The 16,413-nt window shown below is 41.5% G+C and overlaps 1 protein-coding gene across 3 annotated transcripts in view; it reads left to right on the top strand.

Moving 5' to 3' along the window:
* Positions 1 to 16,413, top strand: part of SUCLG2 (succinate-CoA ligase GDP-forming subunit beta) — a 257,605-nt gene that overhangs the window by 158,963 nt on the left and 82,229 nt on the right. For all 3 annotated transcript variants that reach the window (XM_080676555.1, XM_080676556.1, XM_080676557.1), the window contains exons 8-9: positions 6,857 to 7,018; positions 9,507 to 9,649. In XM_080676555.1, coding sequence (XP_080532681.1) covers positions 6,857 to 7,018; positions 9,507 to 9,649 — 305 coding nt within the window. The remainder of the gene's footprint in view (positions 1 to 6,856; positions 7,019 to 9,506; positions 9,650 to 16,413) is intronic.

Consider the following 16,413-nt stretch of genomic DNA (forward strand, 5'->3'; position numbering starts at 1 on the left):
CTGTGGTAGGTCATTTATAAACAAACTAACTTATTCATAAATAATTTTTACATTTCATCTGGCTGTGAAATCATCAGTACATCATATAGTCCAGGGGTGGCGAATGTCCGGTTCACGGACCATACAATCATTTGGTTTGGCCCTGCCAAGGCATAGGGGTGAGTTAATTAAATGTTTGACAAAATAGAGCAGGCTAATTTTTAAGCAGGCTAATTTTGTATGGCTCACAATACCCAATATTTGATGTTACAAATATCCAAATGTCCTTTGGCAGAAAAAGTTCCCCACCCCTGATTAAAGACAGTATGGGAAGAAAGAAAAAACTCTTGAAATCTTACGTCAAGCACTATGATAAACTTTTACTTACATTCTTTTTGTATTAGTTGCAGCAACCCTGCAAAGTCAGAAATGTTTTCCTATTTTATGGAGGATTGAAAAATTCATGTGACTTCCCCATGAGTAATTAAATACTGGGATTCGAACCCTTGTCTCAGTACAGTGTGTCTGTGGATTTTGATATGCCATGCGGACTTATAGTGACTTGCCTTTTTTTCTTTTTTCCCTCTTCAACTATTAAGTTGCTTTCATCTGACTGATCGAGAAGTAGTCCCAGTTTGGGACTATCAGTCAAAATTCACTCTGTACTGAGTGGCTGATAATTAAGTCCACGAAATGAAAGAGAAGGAAGTTCAGTATAAGCTCTTAAAGGTCATATATTGCTTTTCAAACTGGTATGCACACGAAACCTGGTTATTTCATATTTTAAAAAAATGGAAATTCAAGCCTTTGGGAAGATGTCAGTCACAGCTGGTTCTGGCAGGGACAGGCTGTGAGAACCTTTTCCTAGAGGGCATTTGTAAAACCTTGTGAAATCTGAAGGTTTCTTTTTAATTATTAAGAGAAAGAAACATTGTTGAGCTTTTTTGAAGGACTCATCATAAAGTAAATTTTGTGTTTAGAGTTCATTGAAACATAAGTCTTATGTGCTATTTTAAGAGCAAAATTATCTTTAGCTATTTGTTCATTGTACCATAGAAGTCCAACTACTGAATTTAATCACAATTAAATGAGTGAGTTGGTTTATAACCCTAATGAGCAGTAGTCAAATTAAACCCAATTAGGAAACGGTGATTAATGACCAAATGTACAAATTGATCTTCATCAGTGTCACAGTCCCCTAAAGCAGTCCTTTATTTAGAGGCTGTAAAAGCAATCATTTATATCTGAGCAATATTGATAATCTTAATATTTAATTTTTTCATTTAGATCAGTAATAGCAGAACATATAACCTTTCACATTAAAACTTTAGTAATTACTCTTTTAATTTAGAAGTTTAAGGAGCTAGGCATCATACGGGGCATTTTCACCTTTATCTTATTTGTTATAGAGCCTCTCTGTAGGAACATTTCTTCAGGCTTCTATTGCTCCATGAGGAACATAATTTTAAACCCAGCTGCGTGGTCACATATTTGCATATGCTGCTGCTGGAATGAGAGCAGTGGCCTGGGTAACAGCTGTGCTGCTAAGTTACCTCTGGGGCATTTTTGAGTTCAAGAAAGAACAGCAGTCTAGGAGTGATTTTTTTCCCCATGTGGTTTATAATCTGATTCAAAGACTATGATTTGGCACTACTGATGGTAATGTAGTTTGGTGACTATCAGGATTATAATGGTTATTAGAGATAGAGACCCCCATCTGCCTAGTTTTTGTGGAAAAGTCCTTGGTGGGGAAGGGGCACTTATTTCACTCAGGTGACGGGAGTCTAAGGAGTGGGCTGGGGAGCCTCTGGCCCTGAGCCCTGCCTGTGCCTGAATCCCCTGCACGTCATCCGGGTGCTGGAGGGCAGTAAAGATGAGCCAGTTTTTATCACAGCTCCTCCAGCAACCATAGCAACCTTTCAGATGATTCTGATTGGTCCTGCTTGGGTCACATGTCCATGCCTAGACCAATCACTGAGCCTGACTCACATGGTATAGGAGAAAGGCAGTTTCTTGATGGAAAAAGGGACCAGAATGACCTAACTTACTGAAATGAAAGTAAACTGTTTGTTAGTCAGAAAGAACGTAACTGTTTTCCTTGCTTATCCGATTGCAGTGCCAGGATTAATTCATTAAACTGTGAATGAATTTTCTTTATTATTATTTATCTACTTATCCATCCACTCATTTATTTAGTTTGCAAGCCACTGAGATTTTGCCTCTGATTTCATTTCTTCCCACTTTCAGCGAGATCTGCCTGCACACAGATGCCTTTCTTTGGTGTCTGTACTGTTTCTCAATGAGGAAGGTGGACATTTGTCCCCTAGAGGACGTTTGGCAATGTCTAAAGACATTTTTAAATTGAGATATAATTGACATAACATTACTAGTATATTAGTTTCAGGTGTACAACACAATGATTTTATTTGATCACTGCAGTGAGTCTCCTTGACATCCATTTTTGTTTGTCACTAACTGGGGTGCAGTTGCTACTTGTTTCTAGTGAGTGGAGGCCAGAGATGTTGCTAAACATCCTGTAATGCACAGCACAACACCTCCCAACAGGAATGATCTCGCCCAACACGTCATAGTCCCCACATGAAGAATTCCGGCTCTAGGGCATTTTCGTCAGCTGGAGCACAAATCCATTCACCAAATTAAAGGAATGAAACCCATTTTAAACAGTGACTATCTGGCCAAGATGACATGAGAATTAAGGCTGGGTTAAAGTTAACTGGAACATCAAATCTCTTTCTTGCTTCAAGTTAATTTCCCTAAATAACAACCCTGTTGCTTTGTGTTAGCAAGTGCCCATGTTGTCAGTGGGTGTTTATGTTTCTGTCTTTATACACAAGACTTCTATTTTCAAGAACATTTTTAGTTCTACCTACCCTCACTCCCTCCCCTCCCTCCTCATATGTATTTTCTCTTTCCACAGCAAATAAAAAAAAAGTTCTAAAAAGTATACAACTCTTGGAACATCAGTATTTAATGGAAAGTGGGGCCAGTTTGAAAGTGGCAGCATTTAAGAGCCCATTTCCATAGCACATCATCGTTATTTATCACAGATCCAGCGCAATGCCTTGCTTGAAGACAGATTACTTTTCAAACTAATTATGACAGTCTTACTTCCTGCTGTTGTTATGTTTCCTTTATGTGTGAGTCTCCCCTCTGAAAGGTACTTTTCTTTTGTTTGATTCCATGGCACATTCTGCTGAATCTCCAGGATCAGAGGCTGCTAACTGCTAGTCATTTGTTCATGGAGGTTGTTGAATTAGCAGCTCGCAGAATCTTAACACCCATCGCTGAACAAAACAACAGACGCGCCCTGCGACCAAGTGCGGTTCCCTTTCATAGCTGTTCAGAAGGAAAACTCATTTGTATAATTTATCAAGCATGTAACAATGTGCTCTTGATGGCAAAAATTGTTTTATAAATATTAATAGGTGTGTTTTTCACCCACTTTGTACACAGAATGGCCTTTGTTCAAGTTGAATTTTCTAAAGAATTGAGGTTTTATTATTGTGACATTGAAAGTCTTAATGTCTGAACCAAGCTGAGCTCCTCCCAAAATACATTTTACCATAGTTTTTTGTTATATTAAATGAAAAAGCTAAGGTTTGAGCAAACAAGTTTATTTTATTGCCATGCGGTTGACATAGACATCCATTTTGAACACGTCAGGCCTAACGTGTACTTGGAAAGGTCTTACAGGGGGAATAAGCATACAAGAGTCAATCAGTATTCAGGGATTAATCTACTTGTGTGCCAGCTGCAAGGGTTATTTTGTTTGTTTCACATTTTTATTTTCAAGCTATCAGGACGCACTTTTCTAAGTTTCCCCTTCACCATAACAGATGTGCTAACTGAGGCCACGGTGTCAGTTGTTAGAGCAGGGTACCAATGTGACGAGACTGCTTGTGGTTAGCAGGGACAGCCCACCTGCCCCGTGAAGGGCTGGCTATGCATCTCAGGTGCGGGACTCTCAGGACAGCGGCTACAGGGAGACGTAGATGAACTGATGTGGTTGTGGTCCAGTAAAACCCTGTTTACAGAAACAGGCATAAGCTGACCTGAGGGGCACACTGGGCCCCCCCTGACTTCGATGTACCAATCTGTAGCCACCTTGGCCATCTGCAGAGGTGTTGTGTGATTTGAGGCTCAAGAGAGGCAGCTCTTTCATCCTCGTCCTTTAAGAGAAAATGAACTTCTCTGTCAGTTACAAAGCCTTCATGAAATGCCTTCCATTAAAATCCTTCCTGTGGGAAAAGGCTTCGTAGTGAAGAAAGGTCATCTAAAACGGAGTGTCACCCACAAAGCCTAAATCTTTCTGGGAGGCCAGGGAGTGAGAAGGCGCAGGGGCTTCCTTAGACACATCCTTGTACTGTGAAGATGGCATTGTACTGAAAACCACTGGTAACTGTATTGATGTAAACAACTGACATCAGTTTATATTTATTCTAGACAAAAGGCTGGCACTGTAAGGGAGTGGACAAAGTACATGTCATTTTGAGTGAGAGGAAGAGAGAAGAATCCTTGGGGCTGGGCAGCGGGACCCTCCGAGGGTCGGGAAGCTCTGTGCAGGGAGAGGACGGGGGCCAAAGGCCAGCTGTGTATGTGGACGAGTGCCTTGCATGCTCCTCTCCTTCCAGCGCGGCTGCGAGCCTCTGCTCCCCGTTTCATAAGCCAGGCCGGTGGGCTTAAGGTGATCGGCTGCCTGGCTAGGATGGGCCAGAGTGGTGATTCATACAGATGGTACTTTTGATGCCAGAGCACATACATCTTTATTTCTCCCTACAGAGATCCTTTTTATCCCACAGTCACCACCTTCAAGCCCTGGCGAAACTCTAAAGGTCTCCCAGGATGGCCCCCAAAGAGTGAACACATTTCTGTACTTGGTGCTACATCAGAGCACAGGGCAAGCATCGCAAGTCTGAGCTCACAGACATTCAGCGGGACGCCTTCCGAACCCGCCTCCATATCCCTCAATTACGTTTCTCTCAGGGTGCCTGTGAGTGCAGTCTTGTGAGGGGCAAAGAGCAGCCGGAATTACGATGATTTACTAGTTTATTGATCTTGACCAAGAATTCTTTTATGTGAAACTCTTCACTTAGGAAGTCAATTTGGTTGCCTTTGCCCATTCATTTCAAAGGTGTCAATTACAAGTAGTCTTGCCAATGAGTAATGGAAAAGCTACAGTTATTAATAAATTAATTAAAATGTATTTATAAACCCGGTGGAAAGCCAAAAATGAAGTTGCTTTCCTATTGATTATTACATTGGTCATTAGCTGCTGAGAAAATGCCATTGTAGCAAGCAGAGAGCACTAGCCAATTCCTTTGTAATTAATTGTAGGGTTCCATCGCTAAGATTTCAGTATTTGGGAAAGTGATTGCTCATTGGCCCCATGTGTTCACAGCCTGTGGGAAATGTGGTGGGACATTTTGTGGCAAGACTACCGACTCCAGCAGACATTAACTTCCACGTAGGACTCTCTCTTCTCAGTCAGGGCTACTCTAAGTAATTTGTGGTTTTGACTTTTATTTATGCTGAGTGTTCTTAGATGTTAATATGCCAGATCTGCACAGATTTGTTTGATGGTTGTGGTAGAGCTCATTGGGGAAACAGATACCTAGGCTCCTAAACCCCAGATGTCACAGTGTAACAATATTTTCTTTCCAGAGGAAGCAAGTGGGATTCACAGACTATAGTCATGGCTTTTGATTGAAATATGCCAGGGTGGTTGTTTCTCCTTTAAGAGTTAGGTGCCGGTCTGCCATACTGGAGAAGAATAGTACCTGGTCGGAGACCCCTGCCTATCCGTAGCCCAAGTACAGTAGAGGAGGGTGATAATGGAATGGCATCACAGACAGCTAATTTCCACCCTAAAGGCTGTAAGTAAAGCCATCAGGCCCCGGAAACCAGCACCCCACCCCACCGCGCTCTCCCCTGACTGCACATACAGAAGATCTCCTGTAAATCAAGGAATGCGCTCACAGTCCATCCTCGTCCCTGAGTGAGAGTCACTGTGTCCAGGGCCCTTGGCCACTGAGGGACCTAAGAGCCTAACCAGCACTGGGGGCCAAGACGGCGCTGCCGATTGTGCCTGTCGGCCTTCCTTCTGTCTGACCAGCTGGATCTCTCAGTGTTTTACAACTTGAACCAAAAGAGTCATGTCCTGCACACATCAAGGTGGTGGTTGATGGAACACACGTTGTTACCAGGCCCCAAGTAAGTGTTTCAGCAGTCTAGGGAATATTTCCATTTTCTAAATAAGGAAACTGAGGCCCAGAGAGGAAGTAGGTTATTATTATTATTTTTTAATCAAGGCTACAGTTAGTTAAGAATCATATAAAAACTACTGATTCTGACCCAGTGTTCTTTCCACTACATCTCAGAAATATTGGTGAGGATATAGGTTAAATAAAAATTTCGCTTTGCATCATCAGAAGAAGGACAAAGGACCACAGCAGGATTAGGGGTTATTGTCTGGTTTTTTTGCATATAAGGAAAGGTGACAATTAGTGATGAATTACTAAAAATATAGCATGTACAGCTCATCAAAGCTACATGTAGCTGGCAGTCTTAGCTTTTAATGGGTGATAACAACTTACATTGGTAGTTGATTGAAGTGAGACCAGCAGACACAAATGCCTGTGCTCTTTGTTAGAAGGTTAAGTCCTTGGAACAGGAACCACTTCATATTTGTCTTTGTAGCTCTGGAGTTTAAATTCGGAGCAGGAAGCCACGACGGTTGTCCCGTCTATATCATGAGATAGGGCAACAGTGTCTTACTTTTTTTTTCCCCTGTGCTAACCAACCTTGAGAATGTAATATGTAGATCCTAAAGAGACATCATGTATGTTCCTTTTTTCAGTTGTCTGTTTTGATGCCAAGATAAACTTTGATGACAATGCAGAATTCCGACAAAAGGATATATTCGCCATGGACGACGGATCAGAAAATGAGCCCATTGAAAATGAAGCTGCCAAATATGACCTAAAATACATAGGACTGGATGGGAACATTGCCTGTTTTGGTGAGCAATCAGTTCTGGCAAAATGATGGCTTGTGGATTTTTGCAAAATTTAGGAACTCCTGATTTCTGAAATTTTATTTTCTAACAGCAAGTAAACATGAGATTTTTCTACCCAAGAATCTTAGGAGACAGTTCGTTTTCTTCCCAAAGTAGATTTTGGTCGATGGTCCCTGGTTTAAAGCAGGATTTCGTCTCTGGCACCTGCGACATTTCAGGTGTGGAATCCCTTGCTGGCTGTGGGCTGGCCTGCACATTGCAAGGTGTTCAGCAGTGTCCTGGCCACTAGCACCTCCACTTGTGACAACCGAAGTATCTCCAAACATTTCGGGATGTCTTCAGAAGGGTGGAATCCCCCCCCCCCCACCCCCCAGGAAGGAGAAGCCCTGTTTCAAAGCATCAGTTAATCTTCGATTTTCAAGCTGCTCCAGGCAATGCTAATATGTAGGAACTATTCTGAAATTTGGATTCAGGTAAAACTACTTGCTCAGAGGAAGTAGAAGAGAATATATTCTTTACTCATTATGTTCAAGTTTCAACTTCTGTGATAAATGATAAATTGTTTAATTCATTATACCACTTTGGTAATAAAACAATTGATTTTATCATAATTATCTAAATTTGTGAAAATGGCTTATTCACTTGAAATAAGAATTGGTCTATAAAGGCAACACAACTTTTGTTATTGTCCACAGCTTATAGTACTGAGGTTTATAGACTTCTGTGTTATGGTGGAACCAATTTATTACACTGGAAACGGAGTTCTTAATGTTAATGGAATTTAAATAAAGAAGATTTATAGCTCATTAAACCAACAGCATCATTATATTCAGAACTGGATAGACCTCATCCAGTAATTTGCTGTTCAATACAATAGAAAATGACATCCAGTTACAAGCGCCACCAAGAGCCTTGCTTTGATTGGAGCAATAACTCTCATGTACCACCTCCCCCACCCTCCTGCCCTTGGTCAGCTAATGTGCTCAGTATTGTAGGCATTTAGGAAGAAGAGAGAGAAAATGCGGGGGTAGAACAAATTCAATGCAGATCCTTTGTAGCCTCTGTAGGCATGTGCATAGTATGACGAAGTTAGCCTAACATGTTTCAAATTACTTTCAGATCCTAGATAAACCATTTTTATTTTAGTTGACCCATAATTAATTAAATTAGTCACAGTTCAGTTGTCTGGGGAATTCAAGGGTCAGAAAAAAGTGAAGGGTACTTTATCTTGAGAGTTTCTGCTGAGTTCAGGAGATTTTTATTATTTTATTATTTTTATTTTTTACTTTCTAACCTGAGGAAAATAACTTCATATAATTAAGCATAAGGAACAACAGAACTACATTGATCAATAAAACTTAGTTCTGGAAAATAAGAATTTCTATGTTAAAACTCATTACTTGGTTTTTAAAGAAAAGCTCCGAAGATGCTAGCAACATTTTGGTTCTAGTTTGAATGGTCAGGTTGCTAGTGAACATTTGTTATATTATTTTGAAAAAGGAGCAGGGAGCTAGGAATGTTGTTTAAGTGATCATCTGTTCATTTGTCTTCTGGCTTTCTCCAGATAACGTATAATCATGCTTGGTTGTACTCAGTAGGAAAATGTGGGAAACCTTCTTGCAGCTGAAGGCCCGTGGTTCAACCCCAGAGTGTGCCACATTCCAGGGACCGTATTCTCAGCAAACAAAACTAGAAGAATTCCATTTTTTACTCTTAAAGGATTTTAAAAAGAATGTGGTCCTAGTGGTGTAGCTCAGTGGTTAGAGTGTTGGCCCAAGGTCAGAAGGGTCTCAGCTTCCATTCCAGGTCAAGGGCACGTACCTGGGTTGCAGGTTCGATCCCTGGCCCCAGTCAGGCGCTTATGGGAGGAAACCATCAATGCGTCTTTCTCACATTGCTCTTCTCTTCTCTTCTCTTCTCTTCTCTTCTCTTCTCTTCTCTTCTCTTCTCTTCTCTTCTCTTCTCTTCTCTTCTCTTCTCTTCTCTCTCTCTCTCTCTCTCTCCCCTCCTTCCTTTCCTCTCTCTCTAAAAATCAATGAAAAAAATATCCTTGAGTGAGGATTAACAAAATATAAAAACAAAACAAAAAAGTAATTCATAGGCCCTAGTTACTTTTCACAGCTTTTTCCTCTTTTCCAATTTCTTGAAATATACTTTCCAGAACCTAAAACTCCCGCCTCTATTACTAACTAGCCCAAATTGATAACTGACTTCAACTCTTCCCTTCTTTCCATTTTCCAGATTGATTTAACATCTTGATAAATCCATCTCCCCATCCCCAGACCTTTTTTGGTTGTTCTTTGTGTGCACATCTTCTGATTCCTTATCCTAAAAATCTATGAGTTTATCCGGTTGAATAGAATTTCAAATAGGGCAGAAATTGGCCCATCATGATAGGGTTCTCTTTTGTAATTGTGTGGAGGGGAAACGTTTCTGGGCCATTTCATTTTACTAAATTGATCCTGTCTTGTGTGCTGCTTGCACTGTACAGTGAATGGTGCTGGACTCGCCATGGCTACTTGTGATATCATTTTCCTGAATGGTGGGAAGCCAGCCAACTTCTTGGATCTTGGAGGTGGCGTAAAGGAAGCTCAAGTCTATCAGGCCTTCAAATTGCTCACAGCTGATCCTAAGGTAACTCTCTTGGGTGGAGGTTGCATAATGTTCTGGTTTCTCACCATCAAGAGCAACCTTGTTCCTGCTGCAAGGGGTTACTATGCAGCCCAGATGCAAACCTTGCCATTGACATACCCAGTGTTTAACTCATTTGGGGTGAAAGTCTTATAAGTGCCCCAGGATCTTATTTCAGAGGCTGTGCTTTAAGAGCTCTGGGAGGTGGCAGGAAATAAAATGGGTGTAGTGCCTCGAACAGTGAAACGTGGGCTGGCGTGAAACATCATTTGGATAATTTACAAAGAAGCAATTAGCTCTATACTTATATGACTTAAAGAAGACTGGGTGTTGGATTCCTTTCATAAGATGCTGACTGTAGTATCATATGCTTGGAGACAGAATGAAAGGATAGGATTATATTATCATACTAGAGGCCCAATGCACGAATTCGTGTACCAGTGGGGTCCCTCAGCCTGGCCTGTGGGATCAGGCCGAAACCAGCTCTCTGACATCCTCAGATTGCGAGAGGGCGCAGGCCAGGCTGAGGGACCCCACCGGTGCATGATCGGGGCCATGGAGGGATGCGGGAGGTTGGCCAGCTGGGGAGGGACCGCAGGAGGGCTCCAGGGCGTGTCAGCCCATCTCGCTCAGTCCTGATCCGCCAGACCCCAGCAGCAAGCTAACCTACTGGTCAGAGTGTCTGTCCCCTGGTGGTCAGTGCATGTCCTAGGGAGCAGCCTTAGCATATCATTAGCATATTACGCTTTGATTGGTTGAGCGGGTAACCGGACGACCGGATACTTAGTGTATTAGGCTTTTGTTATATAGGACATTACTTGAAAATAATGACCTCATTGCCTTCTACATGTTTTTTATTTTTCATCTCTGACAGTTGCATGTGTTACAGTTTATAATATATGCTCTTAGTAGCAAATGATATTGCTTTCTGTGCATCTTGTCTTAACTAGAATGTAGCTATCACACCCAGGTACACAGTATATGCTCAGTAAACGTTTAGTCAGTCTAAATACCAGTATATCTTCTTCCATTGAACTACTCGGTTGTCTATGATAACAAGGTTTAGGTGGATATTTATTATGTGGACAAGACTAAAATTTTTTAGTGTATCATCTCATGCTTTTAACAGTTCTGTGGGGTAGTGTATATGCCACAACCATTTAATTTTAAATTTTGAGAGTCATTATTTTGATGCTGTTAGATTATCTAATATATCCTGTTGGTTCTTGAGACATATGAGGAAATGGGAAATCTGAACCTATCACCAAGAAAATCATAAATGAAACCAATACCAGATTTTTTTTTTAAAGAAATGTAGTCTGAACTTAATGTGGAAACCTTTTATTAATAAGTATAATGGCACCAGGCCGGTGTAGGTCAGTGGTTGAGCGTCAACCTATGAACCAGTAGGTCATGGTTCGATTCCTGGTCAGGACACATGCCTGAGTTGTGGGCTTGATCCAATCAAGCAAGAGGCAGCCAATCTATGATTCTCTGTCATCATTGATGTTTCTATCTCTTCCTCTTCCTTCCTTTCTGAAATCAATAAGAATATATTTAAAAAATATATAATGGCAATAGCCTTTTTGGTTTCAATGTATAAAATTTTGTCTTATATTAGTAGTACAGTATACTTGTCTGTGTTCATTATGACTTGGGTAGTTGGTAACCTTCTTTTTGCTAAGGCTTTTCCTTCTGACTTAACAAATCAGGGGAAAGGTTTTATCAGCTGCTGCTGTTCAGTTCGCCAGGCCATTGGGGAATAGCAAAGTCCCTGAAGTCAGGTCACCCAGCCAGGAAGGAAGTGTTTGTGGTTGACTTTTCTGTTTACATAAGCACCTTGTTTTCATTAAGTAAGGACATCATCAGTGGCTGCCTAATTATTTATTAATTCATGTAGCCCTTCTTGCTATTCCTTCTTAAGGGAAGAATCATTTTCTTCCCAGTGATTTTTAGACCAATTGAAATCTGTGAATAGTATGGACATAACACACAGTGCTTGAGGCTGCTGAACCACAAAGGACCCAGAGGACAGGCAACTGTAACAACATACTGAACTTTTATTCTGCTGAAACTCAGTAAAGAATAATCGAGAACCATCAAGGGATTACATCTGCCAGGACAATAATTGCATTTAAAAATATATGTATTTTAGCCCTAGCCGGTTTGGCTCAGTGGACAGAGTGTTGGCCTGCGGACTAAAGGGTCCTGGGTTTGATTCCCAGTCAAGGACACGTACCTTGGTTGTAGGCTCCTCCCCCGTCCGGGCCCTGGTCAGGGCACGTGCAGGAGGCAACCAATCCATGTGTTTCTCTCACATCGATATTTCTCTGTGTCTTTCTCTCTCTCGTCCACTCTCTAAAAATCAATGGAAAAACATCGTCGGGTGAGGATTAATATATATATATATATATATATATATATATATATATATATATATATGTATGTATGTATATACACACACACACACACACACTTAGTAGCTGTTCTTGAATTTTAATTCTGTAAAAATATTAGGAGGAGAATGAAAAATCACTTGCAGAGCCATTTTTAAAAACTCTCTCTCCAAAATGTTGACTTTCCTTATGGAGTATTTTCCAGTGCTCGCAGTGTTTAAGCTTGTTTGAGATTGGCTGTCATCTTGGGTGGAGAAAGGTGTGGAGTTATTTTTCTCATGCTATATCAGGAAAATGAACGCAGACCTCATCGCACAGTACATTTTCCAAAAATTGAAATTTCAAAGCCAGTTAATAAGCAGGGGAATGTAATGGTATTTTCAACCCTGGCATTGTTTCACTGACTTCGGAGAACGGGGGCTGAGAAACACTGCCGCTGCATTGATTGGCTTCTGCAGGGAAACTGGCCGGGGCCTGGCAGCTGCTCTCTCCGCCCTGTGCCTGCCCAGAAGTAGGTTCCCACGAGCCCGAACCTAATTATTTCAAAGGCATTGATTTTCCTGTTAGATAGAAGGGTTAGACCAGTTGAGTGTACTGAAACTCAAAATTACAAAAGGTCTGTTGTTCAACTTAAGTCAGTTGATACTAACAACTACTTGTTTTCCATATATGTATGAGCTAGTTCTATTGGTCAAGTAATAAACATCATCATTTAAGAAAAATATGATGGATTAACATATATTTCCACTCGTAAGGTCAGCCACGAGCTGGAACTTACATTTATCTTGCTTGACTATTAGCCTAGATGCTGATTTTCACTGGGACCTAGGGCAGGTGCCTTGATGAGCAGGGTTTTTACTTGTCTGTGATCTATATGGAATAGAATTCCTCCACTGGACTGTGTACAAGGGTCTTTCATGACAGCTCACTTACTGAATTAGATTCACATGCAGGGTGTTACACATATTTTATAATTCTCGTATTTTCCAGCTGGGCTGGAGATGAGAAGAAGGTAATAGAGTTTGTTCTGCTGGTGATAGAACAGATCTTATCTTACCTTCATCATTTTTAACTTACAGAAGTCATAGAGTGAAAAGAATATAAGATGGGAAGGGTAAGTAGAGTTTTGTGGTAATCTGTAAAGAATTTGAGCACATTTAAGGAAAAACTATAAGGAATGCTATCCTTGGGTTTTTGTTTTCCTAAATGATGCTTTGGCTTTTATTTCTACTTTTAAACTTAGAATTCAAAAGGTGTAGAAAATGAGTTGCAACAACATCTGGAGTATGTAAAACATTTTGCATAAATGAATAAAATGAAGAGACAGTTGACAGGAATCTTAATAGTAACCGCAGCTCTTTGGGCCACAGTTAAGCAGATCCGTTGCCCTCCGGGGCCTGGTTTTGCAGAGCAGTGGGGTACAATTCCCGTTAGTGAAGTCACCTCACTTGGTTTGACTGTGCTTCCTGGTCTAGATCCAACTCAGAGCCATGCTTCAGGGGCCTCTGCACACCCGGGAAGAAGTGTCTACCAAGGCACCAAATGCTAGTTTCAGATGGAAGGGAACCTTCGTGGGCTCTGGTGCCAGACTGCCTGAGTCCCAGTCCTGTCCGTACCGCTCACTGGTTGGAGGGCTATGGGTATGTTATTTAACTTCTGTGGGCCTTGATTTTCTTAGAAAATGGAGAGCATCCCAGTACTTACTGCCTTACAGGGTGGTTTTATTACAAGAATTGAGATAAACACATATATCTTCCACTTAGAGGGGTGATAATTTCATCTGATAGTATCATTTAAAATTGTGATGAACTTTTTATTGAAGTATAACCTACATATAGAACAGAATAAAGGTCATTTTAGTATGTAGCTTAGTGAATTATCGCCAAGTGCACATACCTCTGTATCCTCCAGTCAGATCAAGAAATAAAATATGATCAATATTAGGAACTGAATGTGTCTCCCCAAATTCATATGTTGAAATCCCACCCCCCAATATGATGGTGTTGGGAGGTAGGGTTTTTGGGAGCTAATTAGATCATGCAGGTAGAGTCCACATGAATGCGATTAGAGCCCCTATAAGAGGGACCCCAGAGGGTTCCCAGTAGGTGCTTTGTGTGCCAGGAAGTGGTTTCACTAGACACTGAACTGTTGGTGCCTTGATTTCTAAATTCCCAGCCTTCAGAATTGTGAGAAATTGTTGTTTAAGCCGCTCAGTCTATGGTAGTTTTAGATAGAAGCCTGAACAGTCTAGGTCAGACAACCTCCCTCAGAAACGCTTATGCTCCCCAACTCCCAACGTCCTACCCAGCTTTCTCCCCAAAATAACCACTTTCCCAACTTCTGATATTGTCGACTAATTTTGCCTAGTTTGAGCTTCATGTATATGGAATCACATAGTGTACACTCGTGTGTTTGCCATCTTCCACTGAGCTGGATTTGTAAGACCCGTCACACTTGGTGTTGCACTGGTTCGCTCATTCTTATTTCCATGCAGCATTCTTTTGTGTGACTCCACCAGACTTTCTCATCCTCTTCTCTTGAGAGGTATCTGTGACATTCTCAGTTTTGACTGTTATGATTAATGTTGGCTGCTCTGAACATCCTCATTGTCCTTTGGAGCACATTTCTGTGGACACACACTTGGAACTAAAATTTCCGGGTCATAGGGTGTGCATATGTTCCGCTTGCATCGCTGCTGCCAAACAGTTCTCCAGATGCCCCAGCGTGCCCCAGCACGTCCAGGTTCTGGGCCTCTGCACCTCCGCCAGCACTTGGTAGTCAGTCCGTCTTCTCAGTTTGCGTCGTTCTGATAAGTGTGTGGTTGTGTCTCATTGTGGTTTTAATGCCTTTCTCGCATGACTAATGAGCTTGAGCACCTTTTCATATATTTACTAGCTATTTGGATATACCTGTTAAACTTCTGTCACCTCGTCTCTGAAATAGATATGGAAATAATACCCCAAAGTATTGTTTCCAGACTCAACTGTGGTAATATATATGCAAGTTCTTGGCAAAACGTTTATAAAGCACAATAAAAACTTGAGTTTGTGTGAGATATATATATATATATATATATATATATATATATATATATATATATGTTTTTTTTTTTTTTTCCCAAAGGGAAAGGGAAAGAGATAGAAACCTCAATGATGAGAGAGAATTATTGATTGGCTGCCTCTGCACACCCCCTGCTGGGGATGGAGCCCACAACCCGGCCATGTGCACTGACCTCCTCTTTCATCAGTGGACGCTCAACCACCAAGCCACCCCAGCCAGGCTGTGCTGTATATTTTGAATGTTTGAATCCATGTTCATGTCTAACAGTTGGATTTGGAATTACTGTAACAGGGAATACATGCTCCTCCACAGAACAAGAAGGTGTCTGAAGCAGGTGTACTGCCACCAGTGTTATGGCGGGTGCTGTTTTGGAATTGATGGAATGTGTAAGCATTCAGTAGCTTGCAGTCATTCTCTGTTCAGATAAGCCAGAAAATACAATTTAACGAAGGGAGGATTCAATTCGTGTGTAAAAGAACCACAGCTTGTCACTTGGCATACGTTTGAGAAGAGGCCAGCTCTGTGATAGATGATTTCAATGTCCTTCGAAGCTGAGGGGAAGTGAAGCTGCAGGCCACTGTTCCAGTGTCAGGTTCGTGCGGCTGCCCACAGTCATAATACGTGTCCTGGGTTTTACCTGTGCTGAGTGCCCACACATTGTTAATTATCATACATTTAGAGTGTATTTAAATACAAAACACAATGCCCTTTTTTTTCTTATGTACATGCTTATATCAGTGGCGTAAAACAAATCTTCATTTCATTACATACCACATGTATTTGCCAACATACCTTATCTGCAAGGGAATGTTATTTTTGGGGTAATAGAATTCTTGAGGGATTCAAATGCCCAACACTTTACACAACATGAGCATTATTTTTGAAACAACTGCCCTGAACCCCTATTTTTACAGGCCTGTTTGAAAATAATTTTTACTTTCCCATAGAGCTGAAAAGATTAAAAGTCCAGGCAGCCATTCTCAGTGGTGACAGTCCACCTCAGAGTCCAGTCTGGAGGAGTGAATGATTCCCCGCCCATGAGCATGTGCGTGGCACTGGGTCGCCGGCACTGGTGTGGGAGCATCGTGCATGGGCTCAAGAGTGGGCACCCGTCGCCCGCTCACTTTTCCTCCTTTCTCTGCAGTGCTTTCCTACTGCCACCAATTCATAAATGCTGACTTTGCAGTTCCTGGCTTCATGTCCAGTTGATCCAAATTTCCCGGAATGTCTGGCTCTCCATGCCCAACTTACACTCATTCCATCCCACCTGCCAATACGTCCCCCCCAAGCTGGGTCCTGGCAGAGGCCCTG

Source organism: Plecotus auritus, assembly GCF_963455305.1.
Source record: "Plecotus auritus genome assembly, chromosome: 6".
Classification (NCBI taxonomy): domain Eukaryota; kingdom Metazoa; phylum Chordata; class Mammalia; order Chiroptera; family Vespertilionidae; genus Plecotus; species Plecotus auritus.